This window comes from Babylonia areolata, chromosome 35 (assembly GCF_041734735.1).
Source record: "Babylonia areolata isolate BAREFJ2019XMU chromosome 35, ASM4173473v1, whole genome shotgun sequence".
Lineage (NCBI taxonomy): Eukaryota > Metazoa > Mollusca > Gastropoda > Neogastropoda > Buccinidae > Babylonia > Babylonia areolata.
This window is the reverse complement of record NC_134910.1, coordinates 4,605,712-4,628,901: the sequence shown is the minus strand read 5'-3', so window position 1 is coordinate 4,628,901 and position 23,190 is coordinate 4,605,712. Positions and strand designations below refer to the sequence as shown.

General features: G+C 43.4%; 1 protein-coding gene across 1 annotated transcript in view; it reads right to left on the bottom strand.

Moving 5' to 3' along the window:
- LOC143277767 (uncharacterized) overlaps window positions 1-23,190 on the bottom strand; it is a 51,679-nt gene that overhangs the window by 5,420 nt on the left and 23,069 nt on the right. The window contains exons 13-24 of the mRNA XM_076582668.1: window positions 22,942-23,025; window positions 19,558-19,644; window positions 18,917-19,009; window positions 18,376-18,456; window positions 17,219-17,338; window positions 15,125-15,268; window positions 12,571-12,654; window positions 7,780-7,863; window positions 5,947-6,027; window positions 4,800-4,916; window positions 2,655-2,789; window positions 2,119-2,199 (exon numbers count right to left, since the gene is read on the bottom strand). Of these exons, the coding sequence (XP_076438783.1) occupies window positions 2,119-2,199; window positions 2,655-2,789; window positions 4,800-4,916; window positions 5,947-6,027; window positions 7,780-7,863; window positions 12,571-12,654; window positions 15,125-15,268; window positions 17,219-17,338; window positions 18,376-18,456; window positions 18,917-19,009; window positions 19,558-19,644; window positions 22,942-23,025 (1,191 nt within the window). The remainder of the gene's footprint in view (window positions 1-2,118; window positions 2,200-2,654; window positions 2,790-4,799; window positions 4,917-5,946; window positions 6,028-7,779; window positions 7,864-12,570; window positions 12,655-15,124; window positions 15,269-17,218; window positions 17,339-18,375; window positions 18,457-18,916; window positions 19,010-19,557; window positions 19,645-22,941; window positions 23,026-23,190) is intronic.

Sequence of the window (23,190 nt, the reverse complement as noted above, 5' to 3'; positions counted from 1 at the left end):
CTTGAGTGGTGGTCTGGGCGCTAGTCATTCGGATGGGACAATAAACCGAGGTCCCGTGTGCTAGCATGCACTCAGCGCACGTAAAAGAACCCACGGTAACAAAGGGGTTGTTCCTGGCAAAATTATGTAGAAAAATCCACTTCGATAGGAAAAACACATAAAACTACACGCAGGAAAAAAACAACAAAAAAAGCAACAAAAAAACAAACAAACAAACAAAAACGAAATAAAAACGGGCGGCGCTGTAGTATAGGTAGTGACGCGCTCTCCCTGGGAAGATCAGCCCGAATTTCACACACACAAATCTGTTGTGATAAAAAGAAATATAAATACTGACCTGATTGTGTATACATCTTCAGGAGTATTTTCAACACGCTATAAACCTGCTGCAGTGACATTGTCTTTGAAAGACAATGTGGTGAAATGACTGAACGTAGAAGATATAGATGGACAGACACAAATAGACAGAGACAGAGAGAGAAAAAAAACAAACGAAACAAGAGAGGCAAAGCCTTCAAGACTCACTTGTGATACACTTAAAAAAAAAAAAAATTTAATCTAATCATTAAAATGTGTTCTGTATTTGTTATTATAAAGCTTCGGGTTAAAAAAGTCCTAACCAGATTCGAACCCCGCATGTTCGGGTGAGAAGAAACTGTCTTACCCATTACACTATCGTGGCTCCTTAAATGACGTTCTAAAATTTAACATTTGAACATACTTTTTTAAAGGGCGATAAATCAATTGCGATATTCGCAGTGAGAACGCTGTTTAAATCATATTTTTCTGGTGTATCTTGGGCATTCAAAAAATCTTTAAGGGCAATAAAAAAAAAAAAATTAAAAAAAAATCTTTTTAAGTCTGCGGTAAAGGAGACGTGGCTATCGCCCCAATCACACTGCAACATTTAGCCGTTTTCACTAGATCTAGATAGATGTACAAGTTTAGTTACACCCGCCGGGAATGTAGTACAACACGGTCGATTCAATTTCCCTTTTATGTTCATTCTAGTTTTATAGTTTTAAAGTTGATATGAAAATTTAGTATTCAAGTACAAGTACTTCTAAACGTCGTATGAAGTGGAAAGGACTTCATTTTGAGAAAAGTCAAGACTGGAAATTTTTTCGTTTCATCGTGATCAATTCAAGGGTATTAACTCGCATGGTTTACAATTTTTAACTGTGAATTCCGACTGATTCTGTGGATATTTTTATGGCAGTTTGGGGCATAATCCAGTAAGTGATCAGGCGTTCACAAATCTTTCTCTGAATAAATATTTAACGGTCTCCTTCTCCAACTTTCCATCACATGTTATCGTGTATTGTCTATTGAATATAGGATTGAACAGGCAGGTCAAAAACTTGAAACAAAATGGCGTCGTTCGCGTTCGCGAAGAATATGAGCACGCGCTTTGAATGTGCATAAATATGTGTACACAATTGATTTTTAACCATGACCTTCAGGGTTCAGCCAACAGATCTGTAAAGTCCACTCGTCGTATTGATTTTAGTATTTACCGAAAAAGACCAATTGGGCGAATGAACATAGTGAAAGCCCTGTACACTGAGAGAAAAACACACAAGCTTTTTATGTATTGAGCATAATTTCAAAATGTAATGTCTATGATGAGAAAGATCAGTTTAAAGCAAATTAAGTCCCCTAGCATTAATTACAGATTAATTTCCCATTTTTTACTCCCTGCACCAAAACGTTTGCAAAATAAATAAAACTTCCATCCTTAGCAAAAGAAGTTCTTGTTTGAACAAAAAATGATAATAATGACTGCTCTTGTTGTTGTGTCAGAATACCAGATCAAAGTGCCAAGTTTAGAGAATACAAAAAAATATAAATGTAACAGTAAATGCAGTTTGCATATAATTTGGCTTCTTTTAAAAAAATTTTTGTGCCCATCCCTGAGGTGCAATATTGTTTTAAACAAGTTGACTGGAAAGAACTGGATTTTTCCTATTTTTATGCCTAATTTGGTGTCAACTGACAAAGTATTTGCAGAGAAAATGTCAATGTTAAAGTTTACCACAGACACACAGACAAACGAACACCAGGTTAAAACATAGACTCACTTTGTTTACACAAATGAGTCAAAAAACAGAGACTTACTGCATTGTTTTGACGCATCATCACAGATCTTTCCGTCGGTGCACTCAGAATCTTTGCTGCAACCCGCACCTACAATGCTTGCTGCACACACACACACACATACACACATACACACACACAGGGAAACAGACACAGAGAAACACACACACACACACATACACACAGACACACACACACAATCAAGAGAAACACAAGCACACAATCACGAGAAACACAAGCACACACAATACACAGAAAGATAAACGCACACAAACACACACACACATGAGGTACACACAAACACACACTCATACACAGAGAGAAACACACACACACACACTCACATGCATGCATGTGATGGGGCAGGAAAGACAAAACAAAAAACACACACACACACACACACACAAACTCACACACACACACACATCACACACACAACCCCGTCCTCCCCCCGCCCCTCCCCCTACACACAAACACAAAGACACACACATACACACACACAAACATACACACACACACACACACACACAAACACACACACAAAGCCGTCAAGTTACCACACGATAATCGTCTGGCATCAGTAGCGTAGCCCGCCTGGCAGTGACAGCGGTGTAGGTCTGGGTGGCAGATGGCCAGAGTGTCACTGCAGCCTGAGTCTTCACACGCCCCGCCAACCATGCCATCCTTTATGTCTGCACAGCACAACACACGGCCTTCAGTTTCAGTTTCAGTAACTCAAGGCGGCGTCACTGCGTTCGTACAAATCCATATCTGCCAAGCAGATGCCTGACCAGCAAGCGTAACCCAACGCGCTTAGTCAGGCCTTGATAAAAAAAGAAAGAATAAAAAAGATAAATACATTAAAAAAAAGAACTACTACTACTACTTTCTTTTTTTATGTATAAGGTGCAAAAACTTGATGAAGTCAACTGTAAGCGTACCCCCCCCCCCCCCCCCCCCCCCCCAACAAAAAAACAACAAAAAAACAACAACAAAAAAACAATAAATAAATAAATAGGCCTTCAACTAAAGCTACATGGGGGTAACCAGCCACCGTGGCGAAGTGGTTAGCGTCGCAGACTGACGGCTGGGAGGACGCGGGTTCGAATCCCAGCGGAGGTGGGTTTTTCGGCCCGTGGCCGGTTCCTACCCAGAGTTGAGTGTGCTGTGGGCTTAAATGGGGAGACCGGGACCACACAGTCGAGTGTCACCCATTTCATGGATGCGTATTTGGGTGTGTTGCTCTAATTACCTGACCAACACTGCAAGTGTATGTATCTCTCGGGCCTGGTTAACGCCGGGATATCATTATGACAGGAAGCGTAGAGTACAGCCTTGTCACGCAGTCCCAAACCAGAATGGACTTCCACAGCAACACTGTCATCCTCCTCCTCCTTCATCATCATCAATATAAACAAAACATTCTCAAAGTTTTAGGCCTTTCATCCCCTGCTCTCATGGTGACCTCAGTTTCGATACCCCTCCACTTCTGTGCTTGGGGTGAGTCCTGTCAGTGTTTTCAGTGTCGGCAGATTCATGGGGGACTGTTGTTTGAGGGACGTGGTGGCGGTCTCCACTTTGGGAGGGACGCTCACTCAGTCTGGCTCCGCGACTTAGCCATTACTGTCGTTAGTAGGGGGCTTAGTAGGTGGTGTCCTGAGTACGTTGAATCAGAACAGGCACCACTGAACACCACCGAAGTGACTCAGCAGCAGTGCAGGGTGTCCTCTGGTGTGTGGCCTCCTGGCGACCTAACATCGATGGTTCCCTGTGGACCACCGACACTGGAACTGTGACGGACGAACCCGGGTATGGCCGCTTATGGGGGAATCTAAATAAGCAGCGTGGGAGTAATGCCACTGAAACGGTGCAGATGATGGCGCAGCAAACAAACAAACAAAAAAAAACAACAACCGAAGATGGGACAGACGACAGGCTGACCCCCACAGGCAGAAACACAAGCACAGACATGCGCAAGCACTCACACAGACGCACACACCAGAAAAAAAATATTTAGAGGTAATAATAATAATAATAATAATAATAATGGTATTTATATAGCGCTGAATCTTGTGCAGAGACAAATCAAAGCGCTTTTGCACCAGTCATTCACACGCATGCATAACTCTAAAACTGGAGAAACTGAAGATAAGGAAGAGGCAGGGGAGGGTGGCTATTTTGGGAAGAGGTGGGTTTTAAGGCTAGACTTGAAAGAGCTGAGTGTGGAGAGTTGACGAAGCGAAAGAGGAAGTTTATTCCAACTGCAAGGCCCAGAAATAGAAGAAGAACGGCGGCCAACAGTCGAGAGGTATACGTTTATTTATTTCTGTGTGATGAATTAATTTTTTTAAAGTAGATTTTTAACATGTATTTTCATTCTTCATTATTTTTGTTAATAAATAATAATAAATGTTATGATTCTTTTGACTGACTTGAAATGACCTCAACTTCAAAGAACAACAATGTGCACAGAAGGAATTATGTATACCTGCAGATACAGCTATGTACACGAAAACACATGTCCCGGCAGTTTAGCACACAACACAACACACACACACACACACACACACACGCAGGCAGGATGTAAAAAAGCTGTATCAGCTTATTCTTTTAGCCTCAATAAAGATCATTTTGACTTGACTTGACTTCCCCTCCCCCCCCACACACACATATACACACACATACACACACACACTACTCACCACAAGTGCCCTGTACCAGCTTGCTGACTGTCTCAGTGCAGACACAGGTCCCGTTCTCACAGTGTGCCCCGGCCATGCAGTCCTCGTCACTTCTACAGAACGCTCCTGGTTTGAGTTCTGTACAGGGGTGGTGGTGGTGGGGGAGGGGGTGTATGAGGGGGGGAGGGTAGGCGTGTGGGGTGTCAGACTGACCAGAAATCTTTGACTTTTGCACGGACTACAGATGTGTTCTGTTCTGTTTGAAAGAGGGAGGGGAGGGAAGAGAAGAGGGAGAGAGGGAGAAAGAGAGGGACAGAGAAAGAGAGGGGGGAAGAGGGAGGGAGGGAGAGCACAGGGAGGGAGGGAGGAGGGAGAGAGGAGGGAGAGAAAGAGAGGGAGGGAGGAGGGAGAGTAGAGGGAGGGAGGGAGAGAGGACGGAGGAAGGGGGGGAGGGAGAGAGATTGGGGAGGGAGGGAGAGAGGAGGGAGAGAAAGAGGGGGAGAGAGCGGAGGGAGGGAGGGGAGAGGAAGAGAGAAAGAGAGGGTGGGAGGGAGAGAGTTTGGGGAGGGAGGGAGAGAAAGAGAGGGAGGGAGGAGGGAGAGTGGAGGGAGGGAGAGAGAAGGGAGGAAGGGGGGAGGGAGAGAGATTGGGGAGGGAGGGAGAGAGGAGGGAGAGAAAGAGGGGGGGGGAGAGCGGAGGGAGGGAGGGGGGAGGAAGAGAGAAAGAGAGGGTGGGAGGGAGAGAGTTTGGGGAGGGAGGGAGAGAGGAGGGAGAGAAAGAGAGGGGGGGAGGAGAGAGGAGGGAGGGAGGGAGAGAGGAGGGAGAGAAAGAGAGGAGGGGAGGAGAGAGGAGGGAGGGAGGGGGGAAGAAGAGAGAAAGAGAGGGTGGGAGAAATAAAGAAAGGGGGGAGAAGGAAGGGAGGGAGGGAGAGAGGAAGGAGAGAGACGGAGGGAGAGGGAGGGAGAGAAAGGGTCGGGTGGAAGGGGTTGGGGGGGAGGTGGAGCAGGAGAAAATAGTGGGAAGGAGAGAAAGAAACATGAGAGAGAGACTTTTCCTCTTATCCATGTACACATGCAGAAGCGGATGCGTGTAATCTATCTCTGGCTGCTGATCAGCCATTCACCCACACACACGCACACACACACTCAGAATATAGATATGTACTCACTGCATCTTTCCACTGAATCACAAACAGTACCATGCTCACAATTGGATGTGTCGCCAGAACAGTTCTGATGAAGGTTCAGACCTGAGGAGAGAGAGAGAGAGAGAGAGAGAGAGAGAGAGAGAGGAAGAAAAAAATATAACCTTATATATATATATATATATATATATATATATATATAGGTTTTAATTAAAAAGTATGATCAACATCATCTAATTTTAGAAGGTACAAATATGACATTTTGTCCACACCAGGGAGTTTTACCAAATGAATGGTCCAACAATGCTGCCAAAAAGGTGGGAAAAAAAGAAGAAAAAAAAGAGGAAATGAAATGAAAAGAAAGCATACACCTGGATTCTCGTGCTGTCTACATCAGATAGATTCTTTTAGAGAGAAAAAAAAATCATGGGATAAGACAAGAGGTTTAGAAAAACAGTTTGTTTTCACTTCAAGAAAGTGCCCGAAAAGTGTATGTGATATTCATAATTTGTTGTTGTTGTTTTGATTCAATTTTACCAGCACGACAGTATACCCAAATTAAAGGCAGATAATCTCAAGTGTTTACAAGTCAAAACTAAATGCTAGCAAAAATGTCACATGCTTCTGTGGAGGATGTCTCTCAAATACACATGTACTCTCTGAATTTGAGGCTTTGAAGCCCCTTCTACCTAGATTAATCTTGTAAAGACGCTGTTGATAATATTGTACAGCTGTTAAACATTTCTGAAAGTCTGCTTCGTAGTCCAGGTGGAAATGAATGATTTATTAACGTTTACAATTAACTTTGTACACTGCAATGACATTGTGACACTCAGTGTGACACTGACGGTAACTATGGCACAGTGATGCATTGTGGCACTGCCAGTGGCTGTGGCAGTATGGCACTTAGTGTGACAGTACTAATGACGGTGGCAGTATGGCACTTAGCGTGACACTGCCAGTGACTGTGGCAGTATGGCACTTAGCGTGACACTGCCAGTGAATATGACACCGTGACACTTAGTGTGACAGTACTAATGACTGTGGCAGTATGGCACTTAGTGTGACGCTACCAGTGACTGTGGCAGTATGGCACTTAGTGTGACGCTGCCAGTAAATATGACACCGTGACACTTAGTGTGACAGTACTAATGACTGTGACAGTGTGGCACTTTGTGTGACGCTACCAGTGACTGTGGCAGTATGGCACTTAGTGTGACGCTACCAGTAAATGTGACAGACAATGTGAAGCTGCCAGTAACTATGGCACGGTGATACACATAGTGATACACACAGTGATAGGGTGCAACAGTTGAGTGGTTAAAGCCTCGGACTTTCAATCTGAGGGTCTCGGGTTCGAATCTCGGTAACGGCGCCAGGTGGGTAAAGAGTGAAGATTTTTCAGATCTCCCAGGTCAACATATGTGCAGACCTGCTAGTACCTGAACCCCCTTCGTGTGTAAACGCATGCAGAACATCAAAAACGCACGTTAAAGATCCTGTAATCCAAGTCAGCATTCAGTGGGTTATGGAAATAAGAACATACCCAGCATGCACACCCCCAAAAGCGCAGCATGGCTGCCTGGTGGGGTAAATAAACAAAACAGTCATACACATAAAATATCACATGACTGCCTCAAGTGTGTATGTGTGTGTGTGCCTGGAATCTGATTGAATGACACAGGAAACGAATGATGAGCGCCCAGTGGCAGCCGTCAGTCGGCTCTAGCCAGGTAGGCAGCCTGTTGTGCAAAATAACCCCGTGTTTGTAATGCGCTTAGAGCCTGGTCTCTGACCAAGGATAAGCATAAGTACCCATATCAAATCCAATCCAATCAAATCAAATGGAATACTCACGGCAGAAGCCATCCAGGTCACATACAGCGCCCAGTTTGCAGTAGCCCCTCCTGCTCCCAATACACACTTCCCCTGTGTCCAGCACTGCAGACAGGACAACAGGTGTCACAACAAACGGTGGTTTGTCAGCTGTAGTGGCGACAAGAGGAAGGAGGAGGAGGACGAGGAGGAGGAGAAGGATAAGAAGAAGAAGAAGGAGGAGGAGAAGTTTCAGTTTCAGTAGCTCAAGGAGGCGTCACTGCGTTCGGACAAAACCATATACGCTACACCACATCTGCCAAGCAGATGCCTGACCAGCAGCGTAACCCAACGCGCTTAGTCAGGCCTTGAGAAATAAATAATAATTATAATATAGAAAAAGGTAGTAGTAATAATATTAGTAATACTAATAAAATGATAATAATAAAACATAAATAAATAAATACATAAGACAACAATGGTGATAAATAAGCGAATAAATGTAAAATATGAAGACACACATTCACACATACACCCACACATGCATAACAGAAATGCACCAAACATGCAGTTTCACATATATGAAAGCACAGTCAAATACATATAAACGTACATGAGCTCCAACACACACACACACACACACGCATTACCGTGCACCTCCTCTACCCCCCTCCTCCACACACTCAATTCTAGTCTAAGTATCGCAGCTTCCACGGCACACACACACACACACACACACACACAAACACACACTCACAGAGATGAACACTTGTACAAGCACATTATGAAAGCACAGTCAAATACATATAAACGTACATGAGCTCCAACACACACACACACACACACACACACACACACACATTACCTTGCACCTCCTCTACCCCCTCCTCCACACACTCATTTCTAGTCTACGTATCGCAGCTTCCACGGCACACACACACACACACAAACACACACTCACAGAGATGAACACTTACTTGTACAAGCACACACACATACGCCCATATCTCCCACCCCCAACCCCACACACGTACATACAAAGTTATATATATATATATATACGTTCCAATATCCTGTTGCTCCCACAGTGTAGGCATGCATACACTCACATACCTCATCCTCTACCCCACCTCCCCCCGCACTCCCACCTCCCCTCACACACACACACACACACACGTACACATATCTCTCCTGACACTTGTGTACACTTTCACTCTCGCGCATTCACAAACGCACTCAAAAGCACAGACCCACACATACACACAAACACACACAGCCGCCACTGACTGGCCGCAAGAGGGATGGGAAAAGATCTCTGATGCCAAGAACGTGGCGTCTAGTGTGTTGCTCGGTCTATTGTATTTGGAAAGGCCCACAGAGACTCTGTTCCGTTTTGAAGAAATTTGCGCAATGTTGGTTTGGAAATGATGCCGATATTTGTTTGATTTGCAAAGCATCGTGCTCTACCTTTCATGTTAGACTTGCGGCCGCTCCCTCTCTCTGCTTCTATTTCTTTGAGGCGATCGATGGTGTGATGGCCTTGTACCTGTTCTTTTTGGTATTCTTTGACTTTTCTGAGGATTTCCGATTTTCCTAGATGTAGGCCGCTCGTTGGTGTTGCGTTACCAGCAAGTCTGTCAGCTCGCTCATTTCCCTTAACACCTGCATGTCCCGGGCAGTATGACCATGAGTTTTTTAATCTGAAAGTTGCGCATTGCCTTATGCCACTCTGGGCTTCCCATTCCGTTTTCAATTTTCTGTATGAGGTTCATTGAGTCGGTTAGAATCATGGCATGTTGGTTTCCGGGCGTATGGATGGACGATAGCCACTGGAGGGCATGTGTCACAGCTTCAACTTCCATCGTTAGGCTGGAGGTTGTGACTTTGTAGGCAGCATTCTCTTCCCAAATTGTTTTTCCATTTTGTTTCGCAGTGAATCCCCAGCCAGACTGATCTTTGATGACTGAGCCATCTGTGTATATGATGATGTCCTCTTCTTTACTGTTTTCTTCTATAAGCAGCTTCACTTCCGCATCAGTTTTGCCCTCTGGCCATTCCCGACAATGTCTTCCTAGAGTGGGTGAAATGACTGTGTTGAATAGATGGTTGAGGTTTTCGGGGTTTTTCCCCCATTCTTTTGTTTCTTTCAGGTCTTGTAGTCGGCATACTAGCTGGATTGTGTCTTCTGCTTGCCCCATCCATGATCTTCCTCGTCCCAGACGGCTGCCTTTTGGTTCTTTGACTGCGTCATGCAGTGGGTTTTGAGGGTTTTCTAATGCTTTGAAGTAGGTCTTGACCTGTTCTAACTTGTTTCTGGCCTGCACTGAAGGAAGGTCAAGCAGGTATCGCATGGTTTCTGTGGGCGTGTCTTTTGTTGTTCCAAGGATCAGCCTCATAGCTTCATTTTGGACTCTTTCTAATTTTAGGAGGTTGCTTTGAGACGGTGTTGTTAGCCCAAGTCCGTAGTCGATCACACTGAGGACGAGTGATTGGTATAGCAGGAAGAGGTGGCGTTGTTCAATTCCTTTGGTTGCCATTGCTTTTGAGACTGAAAGGCCCTTTTTGCATTTGAGAACAGTATTTTCCGTATGTTTTCTGAAGGTCAGCATCCTGTCGAAGTGTATTCCTAGGTAGCGTAGGCATTCAGTTTTCTCAATTTGAATCCCATCGAATGACACAGAAGGTGGTGATTTGCTCGCGGTTTTGTTGTTGAGGGTGCACAGCAACGTTTGGGCTTTCGCTGGATTGATGGAAGATCCTGTGTCTTTGCACCATTGAGCAATATTGTTTAGTTGTTTCTGGACGGCTTCATTTCTTTCCTGAGCATTTTTCGAAGTTTTGAAGACCAGGCCGTCATCCGCAAGGGTAAGCACCCGAGCAATTCCATTGTTGTTTAAGTCTGCAAGGCCCTTCGTGTAGACATTGTAGAGGACAAGAGAGAGCGGAGACCCTTGTGGCAGTCCCATGGATAGTTTAGAAGGTGCAGACATCCAATCTCCGAGGCGTAGGACGACGGTTCTTTCCTGAAGCGCTGCTGCTATCCATCTTGTCAGTGTCAAACTTACTCCATACCTTAGTAGCAGCTCCATGAGGTGCGCAAACTGGACTTTATTGTAGGCATCTTCAAGGTCAATTGCTACTGCTAGTGTTTCTTCTTTTCTTTGAAATCCTTCATACACCTCATATGCAAAAGCAGCTGCATTTTCCCATGTGGACTTGCCTGTTCTGTAACCACCTTGATTTGAAGGGAGAATGTGCCTGTGTTCAAGATCCCTTGCAAGTTTCCTGGCTATCATGCGTTTCATGAGCTTTCCAACAATGTTTTGCATGGTTAGGATCCGGTAGCCGCTTACCTGACGATGGTCCTTTCCTGGTTTTGGTATGGGTTTTAAGAAGCTGTGTGTCCAGTCCTCCGGCACCTGTCCATTGTGGAAACTGTTTTGATATAGATTGAAAAGTTTGCTTCTGTCTTCTTCTGATAGCTCCTTGATGTCTGAGTAACGAACTTTGTCTGGGCCAGGAGCCGATTCTTTCTTGCATTTAGCTATTGCCTCGTTTAGATCATCCATTGTCAAGTCATCATCAGGAGGAGAAGAAAAACAAGAAGAAAAAGAAAAACAACAACAACAATAACAAAAACAGAAGGAGGAGGAGGAGAAGAAGAAGGGGGAGGAGAAGAAGAAGGAGGAGGAGGAGGGGGAGGAGGAGAAGAAGAGGAAGCAGGAGGAGGAAGAAGGAGGAGGAGGAAGAGGAGGAGGAGGAGGAGAAGAAGAATGAATGGATAAATGAATGAATCTTTATTTTCCAACGGTGAAGATATTAGCACTTTGGCTGACTTACACATCTGCCATTGTTCTAAGAGACACACAAACGTGTACGCATATAAATGTAGTTATACTGAATACTTAGTACATGTATAATGTACGAGTATAACACAGCGTCAGCGTCAAACTGAGAGACACAACATCGAAAGAAGAAGAAAGAAGAAGGAAGAGGAGGAGAGGGAGGAGGAGGAGAAGAAGAAGAATAGGAAGGAGAAAAAGAAGAAGGAGGAGGAGGAGGAAGAGGATGGGGAGGAGGAGGAGGAGGAGGAGGAGGAGGAGGAGAAGAAGAAGAAGAAGAAGAAGAATGAGGAGGAGAACAAGGAGGAGGAGAAGAAGAAGAAGGAGGAGGAGGAGGAGAAGAAGGAGGAGATGGCGGAGGTATGTGTTTGTGTGTGCGTTTGTGTGTGTGTGTGTGTGTGTGTGTGTGTGTTTGTATTTCTTTTTATCACAACATAATTCTCTGTGTCAAATTCGGGCTGCTCTCCCTTGGGAGAGTGCGTCGCTACACTACTGCGCCATCCCCCCCCCCCCCCCCCCCCATTTTTCCTGCATGCAGTTTTATTGGTTTTTCCTATCGAAGTGGATTTTTCTTCAGATTTTTGCCAGGAACAACCTTTTTGCTGCCGTGGGTTCTTTTACGTGCGTTATGTGCATGCTGCACACGGGACCTCGGTTTATCGTTTCATCCGAATAATTAGCACCCAGACCACCACTCAAGGTCCAGTGGAGGGGTAGAAAATATCGGCGGCTGAGCCGTGATTCGAACCAGCGCGCTCAGATTCTCTAGCTTCCTAGGCGGACGCGTTACCTCTAGGCCATCACTCCACGAAACAACACGTGTGTGTGTGTGTGTGTGTGTGTGTATTCATGCATGTACATACTCAAGGCATGACTAAGCGTGCTGGGCTATACTGGCTTGGTAGGGACATCCGTCTAGCAGATGTGGTGTAGCGTATGTGGATTTTTCCGAAAGCAGCGACGCCTCCTTGAGAAAACAGAAACTACTTACGACATTGATCTTTGATGCACTTTGCTCCAGATATGCACGGGGTACTGCTCTCGTTGAGTGAGCAAGGGAAGCCGGAGTTGATACCTGTAGGGGGGTTAAAGCATCATGTGAACGGAACACATGTTACACAACAGAAAACGCGCGTGCGTTCTGTGACTGTGAAGTCTGCCGACATGCCGTGAGACTTTGAGCGTGTGTGTGTGTGCTGGTGTCTGCTTGTATGCGTGAGTGAGTGTGTGTTTGTATGAGTGTGTTAGTGAGTGCGTGTGTGTGTGTGTGTGTGTGTGTTTGTATGTTAGTGAGTGCGTGCGCGCGCATGTCTGTCTGTATCAATTGTCATCCGGAAACATTGGAATTATACCCAAACATATATAATTATATTTACAGAATTATAACAGTATAAAAAAAAAAAAGGAAAGGCAAGGCCATCAAGAATCACTTGTGACATGTGCTGTATCCAGTAATGGAATCATGAGGGGGACAAAAAAAGAAAAAAAAAAGAGATTTAAAAAAGTAAAAATGCGTCCTGCGTTAAATATTAACAAGCTTTGAGAAAAGAAAGAAAAAAAGAAAAAAGAAAAAAAAAAAAGAAAGAAAAAAAAAAGAGTATTCTAGCGGGATCGAACCAAGGATGTTCTGCTCTGAAACAAGTAATAATGATGATGATGATGATGATGATGATGATGATGATGATGATGATAATAATAATAATAATAATAATGTACATTTATATAGCGCCCTTTCTCTCTGTAAGAGCTCAGGACGCTTTACATGAAAGAAAAATATCATCACAAGTTACATAAAACATTCATGACCACTCTTTCTCAACCCCCCGCCCCCCAAATCCCCATCTTCCACACACACACTCTCTCTCTCTCTCTCCCTTTCTCACTCTTCATACATCCACAGTGAGCTGACATGGGTGGTGTTGGAGAACAAGAAAGCTTAGAGTGCTAAAAGATAGTTTTTTTTTTTTAAATGAGTTTTTAGTGATGAGCGAAAAGCAGAAACAGAATCAGATGCACGGATATGATGAGAAAGGTTGTTCCAGATGTGAGGAGCAGCAAAGAAGAAAAAAAACGTTCACCATAGGTTCTTGTATTGACATGAGGAAGTTTCAAAAGGTAGTTTCAAAAGGTAACAGTTAGAGGAAGAGCGGAAATTTCTTAAGGGAGTGTGAACACTGATAAGGTCAGAAGGATATGTAGGTCCTGCGGAGTGGAAAGCTGAATAGCAGAGACACGCAACTTTGTACTTAATTCTCGCTTCAATGGGGAGCCAGTGTAGAGTGAGGTGGTGAGGAGAAATGTGATCAGTACGTGGGACTCTGAGAGTCAGATGGGCAGCATTGTTTTGAAGTTTTGAATTCGATGAAGAATATTATGTGGACAGCCTATGAGAAGAGAAATACAGTAGTCGATTCGTGACAGCACACACACGCACACACACACTCAAGTAGTTTTATCCCCCAATACTACGCCGCATCTGACCTTAGTCGACACATCTTATATTTTAAGCTTTTTTTTTTTTTTTTAGCCGACAAAAAAATCATCGGAGAACGACACAGAAAACCTAAGCTGAGCGCAGACAGGTTGCTGTCAATCGGCTCTTCCCAGATATATAAGCCTGTTGTGCCGATGACAGTGTTTATAAAGCGTTCAGAGTTTTGTCTCTGATCGAATATACGTGCAATATATCAATGCAAAAACAACAACAAAAAAACATAAAATGAAATGAATGAATAAGTGAATATATCGATAAATAAATATGAAAGAAAATTTGAGTACAAATGATGATGAAGAAGATGATGGTGATGTTGATGATCATGATAGCAACAACAGCAACTAATAATAATCATAATAATCATGGTGATAACGATACTACTACTACTACTACTACTCATCGTCGTCATCACCATCATCATCATCATGATAATCACCATCACCATCATCCTCACCATTACCATTGTCACCATCACCATCACCACCATCATCATCAACATCATCATCACCATCACCACCATCACTATCATCATCACATCACCATCATCATCACTATGTCAGCAATATATCAATGGAAAAAAAAAAACAACATAAAATGAAATGAATGATAAATAAGTAAATATATCAATAAATAAATATGAAAGAAAATTTGAATAAACGTGATGATGAAGAACATGATGATGGTGATTATGATGATAACAACAACAGCAACTAATAATAATCATACTAATCATGATGACAACGATACTACTACTACCACTACTACTACTGCTATTCATCGTCGTCATCATCACCATAACCACCACACCAACATCGTCATCACCATCATCATCATCACCATCATCATCACCACCACCATCACCATCATCACAGTCACCACCATCATCATCATCACCACCATCATCCTCCTCATCACCATCACCACCACCATCATCATCACTATCACCACCATCATCATCATCATCACCATCATCATCACCAGCACCACCACCATCATCACCACCATCATCATCACCACCATCACCATGCCAACAATACCAACAAGGACTCACGGCAGTGCAGGTCAGGGTGGTTGGCAGCAAAAGTGCTGTCACAGTGACAGGTGTTGTCCTGTCCACACATGGCCCCCGGGTCCTGACACTCCCCCGTGTCTCCACTGGACCCACACTGTCCGCCCACCTGCCTGGGCCTGGGGTCTGGGGATGGCCAGCATCACCATCACTGAGGGTTAACCACCTGGAGCAGGCTTCTGGATAGTGTGCTATGTAAGCATCCATTACCATTACCATTACCATTATTGTTGTTGATGATGTTGTTGTTGTTGTTGACGATAAAGATGATGGTGATGATGATCACTCAGGATTACTGACGATAAAGATGATAGTGACGATGATGATGATGGTGATGATGGTTGACGATACAGATGATGATGATGATGATGACGATCACTGACGACGATGATAATCACCGAGCATTATTGACGATAAAGATGATGGTGATGATGATCACTGAGCATTATTGATGATAAAGATGATGGTGACGATGATGATGATGATGATGACGATCACTGACGATGATGATGGGTGATGATCATAGACGACGACGATGATCACCGAGCATTATTGACGATAAAGATGATGGTGATGTTGATCACTCAGGATAACTGACGATAAAGATGATGGTGACGATGATGATGATGATGATGGTTGAAGATGCAGATGGTGATAATGATGATGACGATCACTGACGATGACGATGGTCACCGAGCATTATTGACGATAAAGATGATGGTGATGATGATCACTGATGATAAAGATGATGGTGACGATGATGACAATCACTGACGATGATGATGGGTGATGATCACTGATGATGAGTGATGATCATAGACGACGACGACGATGATCACCGAGCATTATTGACGATAAAGATGATGGTGACGATGATGATGACGATGGTGATGATGGCTGACGATGCAGATGATGATGATGATCACCGAGCATTATTGACGATAAAGATGATGGTGATGATCATCACTGCGCATTATTGATGATAACGATGATGGTGATTATGATGATGATGATGATGATGATGATGATGACGGTAACTGACGATGATAATGATGATAACTGACGATGATAATGATCATTGATGATGATAATGAGTAATGATCATAGACGACGACGATGATGATCGCTGACGACAAAGATAATGATGTCGATAATGTTGACGACGACCATAATCATTGACAGTAATGATGATAATGATGCTCTGTGATTATCATTAATGACGACGACGATGATGTGGTTGATGAACATGATGATCAGTGATGATCGTTCAAGAGCAGGAGGAGGAGGATCATTGACGATGATGGTGATGATGATACTTACACAGCGCCGGTCTTCGGTCAAAGACCAGTCATCAACTTCTTATGCTTACAAACACGCGCAAGTGCAGAGATACACGCGCGCTCATGCACACACACACACACACACAAAATCATAACGTGTACACTTTCCACACCCCATCCCACCCATCACAAAAGCTGTCAAAAAGGGTCTCATCACTGAGGGTTAACCATATAGTAACCATACTATCAATACATCAATCAACAATGAGATAACGTTCAATTAATAATTCACCACACTTCATCTCCGTTTAGACAGATAGATTTGTGTATTGTATTTGTTTTTGTTTTTTTGTTTGTTTTTTATCACAACATAACATTTCTCTGTGTGAAATTCGGGCTGCTCTCCCCAAGAAGAGCGTGTCGCTATACTACAGTGCCACGTTTTTTTTGGTATTTTTTTCCTGCATGCAGTTTTATTTGTTTTCCCTATCGAAGTGGATTTTTCTACAGAACTTTGCCAGGAACAACCCTTTTGTTGCCGTGGGTTCTTTTACGTGCACTAAGTGCATGCTGTGCATGGGACCTCGATTTATCGTCTCATCCGAATGACCAGCATCCAGACCACCACTCAAGGTCTAGTAGAGGGTGAGAAAATATCGGCGGCAGAGCCGCGATTCGAACCAGCGCGCTTAGATTCTCTTGCTTCCTAAGCGGACGCGTGACCTCTAGGCCATCACTCCATACAGATAGATAGATAGATAGATAGATAGACAGACAGACAGATATGTGTTATTACCACATTTTGCTGACTGAGGGTCGGTGACCTCCTGGTTACACTGACACGTTCCACCAGTGCACGTGGACCCAGAAAGACACAGACCTGGACGGTTCTGACAGTCACCGCTCTTGGCGATCCCTTGTTGGAGAGAACGGCACACACACACACACACACACACACACACACACATACACGCACACACACACACATACACATACACGCACACACACAAATACACACACGCGCGCACGCACACACGCACACACACACGCACGCGCGCGCGCACACACACACACCACATACACACACACACACAAATACACACACACAAACACACACACATGTGACCATTCACACCACATGATCAACAGGAGGCATGGTGTACAATATTGAAGGGTTAATTTCAGGTCTCCGGCAAATGAAGAATTTCGGTCAGAGCAACATCACGCGGAACACCCCCAAACCTGGCATGATCACGCGCGTTGATTAACGATGTCACATGGCAGTCATAATTATGATTCAAAATTTCTATGCTTTAGTCTGCTAAACTTAATCTACTATAACACACACACACACATACACACACACACACACACACACACGCACAAGTTCGTCTACCTGAGACCATATTCCCAATTGTCCCACCATACCCAACACACAGACACAAACACACACACAATCATTGTGCAAATTAAGAATATCCTGTCATGATTTAGCAGTAGAAAAAGGTCGATATTTCAACATCCCAAAAGAAAGGAGACTATGTTTACAATGTCAAACAATAGAGGATGAATATCATTTCTTAGATGACTGCAAATTATAGAAAGAAATTAGAATAAAATTCATACAAAAAATTCAAAAATACCTTCCAAATATTATTAAACCCAGTAGCTAATACTGGAAGACAAACTTGTGGGACTGTTTGGGAAATTTGTCAGTAACTGCTGCCAAAAACGCCATAGCGTGCAGGAGTGATTCAATCTCTTGTTCGATATTTATCTATTTTGTTTTGCTTTTTTGTGCGTGGTTTCATGTAACTTTGCGTGCGTGTCTTATAAACCTTGTTCAGGCTTAATTGACATTAAAAGTGATTCTGATTCTGATTCTGATTCACACACACACACACACACACACACACAATAAATAAATAAATAAATAAATAAATAAATACTGACTGCAGTTTTTCTGATGGTCACACACTGTGGTGTCGACACAGTCGTCGTCTTTAGAACAATCCAAACTGCCCGCTGGCTTTCCTGAAATGCACGTGCACGTTAGATCATAAACACATAATGCATGTAACGGAGGCAGATACATAGATTGGTAGCACTAATCATGGTGATTATTATGATGATGATGATGATGATGATGATGATGATGATGAGGGTGCTGCAATAGAGATCCATTTTAAGTTCCGAACCACGTGACAAAGCTGTTCTCTATGCTCTTATTCCAAAAATAATACTGTCAAGGTGTTAACCAGGCCTGAGAGATACAGAAGCTTCCAGTTTTGGTCACGAAACTGGAGCACCACACCCGAAATCACATCCGTGAAGTGGACAAAACTCGACTGTGTGGTAGCATTAAAGCCTACAGTACACCAAACTCTGCGACTGACAACAACAAAATCCTGTGAGAGTTTTAGAGGGGAAGGAGGGGTGGGGGAGGAGGGGGGGGGAGGTGAGGGGGACAGGGGTAGTGTAGGATGATACTCACTGCATCTCTTGTCGGAGGAACCCTGTCTCACACCACACACTGCACCCAACTGACATGTCGAGGTATCACTGCATGGATTTCCAATAGTCACCTCTGCTCACAAACACACACGGACACACATATATACACACACTCACACACATTTATTTATTTACTCATCTGTTTATTCATATATCGCTGCACACATATGTACACACACTAAGTACCACACAAGCGCGCGCGCACACACACACACAAATCACGTTCGCACAAACAGACACACACATTAATTTGCCGTGCATGTGCGCGCGCTCTTGTGTGTGTGTGTGTGTGTGTGTGTGTGTGTGTGTGTGTGTGTGTCCGTCTGTCTTTATGTGTGTCTGTGTTTGCCCTTTGAGGTAGATGGCATCACAATGAAACACTCACTGCAGACCAGACCATATTCACAGACAGTTCCAGACTGACACAGTGACTGCTGCCTGTCTGAAGTACGGTTCCGCCCCGCGCGCGCGTGCTCACACACACGCACACACAATCACGTTCGTACAGACAGACACACACATTAATTTGCCGTGCATGTGCGCGCGCTTGTGTGTGTGTGTGTGTGTGTGTGTCTGTCTGTGTTTGCCCTTTGAGGTAGATCATCACAATGAAACACTCACTGCAGACAAGACCATATTCACAGACAGTTCCAGACCGACACAGTGACTGCTGCCTGTCTGAAGTACAGTTTTGCCCTGCGTCCAGCCCTGAGTGAATGAAAAAAAGTAAGGAAATACATTTGAATGACAGCTGGCACAATGTAATCATAAAGTGAATAATACAACACGAAACAAGAGAGACAAGGCCTTCAAGACTCACTTGTGATACACTTTAAAAAAAATCCAAGCTTTTTATGTATTGAGTATAATGCATTTACTGTTATATTTTTTATATTCTCTAAACTTGGCACTTTGATCTGATATTCGACCCAACAAAAGATCTGTCATTATTATCATTTTTTGTTCAAACAGGAACTTCTTTTGCTAAGCATGGAAGTTTTATTTATTGCAAACGTTTTGGTGCAGACAGTAAAACAAGGGAAATTACACTGCTGGGGGACTTAGTTTACTTTAAACTGATCTTTCTCATCAGAAACATTACATTTTGAAATTATACTCAATACATAAAAAGCTTGGATTTTTTCTTTTAAAGTGCATCACAAGTGAGTCTTGAAGGCCTTGCCTCTCTTGTTTCAAAATGTAATGTTTAAGATGAGAAAGATCAGTTTAAAGCAAATTAAGTCCCCTAGCATTAATTAGAGTAATTTCCCTTTTTTACCGTCTGCACCAAAACGTTTGCAAAATAAATAAAACTTCTATGCTTAGCAAAAGAAGTTCCTGTTTGAACAAAAAATGATAATAATGACTGCTCTTGTTGTTGGGTCAGAATATCAGATCAAAGTGCCAAGTCTAGAGAATACAAAAAATATGAATACAACAGTAAATGCAGTTTGCATATAATTAGGCTTCACTTTTTTTTTTGTGCCCATCCCAGAGGTGCAATATTGTTTTAAACAAGACGACTGGAAAGAACTGAATTTTTCCTATTTTTTATGCCTAATTTGGTGTCGACTGACAAAGTATTTGCAGAGAAAATGTCAATGTTAAAGTTTACCAAGGACACACAGACACAAACACACACAGACAACCGAACACCGGGTTAAAACAAAGACTCACTTTGTTTACACAAGTGAGTCAAAAAAAAATCACAGGGCAAATGCAAACAAAGACAACACCAAGGCAATACAGAATAACAGAACTCACAGCAACAAATCGGAACGGTACAGGACACAGCATTCAGTGACAGCTTTTCAACACACATTCATCAACAGGTTCGTTCGTATGCATTCAAACTTCAGATTTCAATATTTCATTTTTTTTCTCTGTTCGATGTGGTCAAGTCTCGTCAATTCCAGTACCAATCAATCTACCAAACCACCAGCCTTCCTGCCTACCTACTTATCATTTCATCCGTTTGTCTGTCTCTCTAACCATCCCTCCATCTATCTATCCACCTGCCTATTTGTCTGGTGTAAACAGACCCATCAACACTCGGCTTACATCACAGATTGACATAAGTTTACATTTGGGCCAACAGCAAAGAGACAGCTGTATTATCAATGGTTTCTCCAGTCAATGGGAAATCATTTACAGCTTAGTCTTTTGTGAAAGACTTTGACTCTCAAACTAGGAGGCAAAATTGCACTGACTCTTAGTGCTGCAGCCTTGTGAGCTAGTTGGCCTTCGGGAACCATCCCAACGCCGACTGTCCTAAAACCCTCTTGGCCGAGAGAGTGGGGATGTAACTTGGGCAAGACACTCTCCACTATAATCAAATTCTAGCCCAAATAGTCAGAACAGCAGTTGCCTCCTCTGCTGTTCTGATGGTCATAGTCGGACACGGCTGACTATCATAAGTACTGAATGTCCCGCCAACGAATGACAACAACGAGTACCCCATCCTGCGAGAAGAAGTCGAGGCAGCAGTGAAAGTACTGGAGTCAGGAAAGTCGCCAGGAGTGGACAACATTTCAGTACAACTGGTCCAGGCAAGGTGGGAAGCCATGGTCAGCACCCTCACCACAGCCTGCAACACGACGTGCCGGACTGGAGACCCAGTCTATTGTCATTACTCTTCACGGGAAAGGCAATCTACAACAGTGCAAAAACTACCGCACCATCAGCCTGATAAACCATCCGAGCAAGGCTATGTTGCAGATCATTCTGGACAGACTGAAACCACAGAACTAATATTCAACCTCAGGATACTGTGTGAGAGGTACCTGCATCACCAGCAAGACCTCTATCACAGCTTCGTTGATTTTAAGAAGGCCTTTGACAGGGTACAGCATGAAGACTTGTGGCCAACTATGAAGCTGTACAACATCAACGCCAACCTGTTCCAGGTGATACTGCATCTATATGAAAAGGCCAGCAGCGCTGTCTACATCAATGGCAGAAATGGAGACTGGTTCAGAATAACTGCTGGAGTTAAACAAGGTTGGTTACTATCTCCCACACTCTTCAACATCTTCCTGATGGGGATTATGACTGACGCACCTCAACACCATAAAGGAACAGTCAGCATCGCTGGCCGGACAGTCACCAACCTGCGTTATGCTGATGACACTGACGGATTGGCAGGGAATGAAGTGCTTGTGAACCTGGTGGAATGCAAGCTTATAGCATGGAGAGAGAATGAATGAATGAATGAATGAATCTTTATTTTCCAACGGTGAAGATATTAGCACTTTGGCCGACTTACACATCTACCGTTGTTCTAAGAGACACACAAACATGTACGCATATAAATGTAGTTATACTGAATACTTAATACATGTATAATGTTAAGAGAGAGAGAGAGAGAGAGAGAGAGAGAGAGAGAGAGAGAAAGAGAGAGAGAGAGATTGTGTGTCTGTGTGTGTGTGTAAACGTGCTCTCACTGGCGAAATCAGCCCCTATTTCATACAGAGAAACCAGTCGCGACAACACAGTATCAGTATCAGTAGCTCAAGGAGGCGTCACTGCGTTAGGTCAAATCCATATACGCTACACCACATCTGCCAAGCAGATGCCTGACCAGCAGCTAACCCAACGCGCTTAGTCAGGCCTTGAGAAAATAAAATAAAATAAAAATATTAAAAAAAATAATATATATATATATATATATATATATATATATATATAAAATAAAATATATGAACCAAAAAAAAAAAAAAACCCAAAAAAAACATATATAAATTTCTAAAACAAAGATGAATACATAAAAATACTACTACTGCTACTATTTATAAGGCGCAAAATCTTGATGAAGTCAACTCTAAGCGCAAGTGCGCGCGCGCGCGCACACAGACACACACACACACACAAAGTACAATACATTATAACACAACAAAATATAATAATAAAAAAAGACAACTAAATGGAATACAATACAATGTAACACAGCACAACACAACACAACACAGTACAGTACAGCACAACACAGCACAGCACAGCACTCACTGCAGGTGTAACTGTCCTGGGCAATGCATTTCCCGGAGACACACTGATCCTTGGCGTCCTCACAGTCTTCTCCCAGCTGGATCTCTGCCAACACAGAGAACTGTAGGCTGCAGGACACTGTCTGACTTGACTGACTGACTGATGACTGACTGATGACTGACTAATGACTGACTGTCTGACTTGACTGATTGACTGACTGTCCATGTGTCCGTTCACGCTACGTGCCGTGCCCACCAACCCTCCATCTCT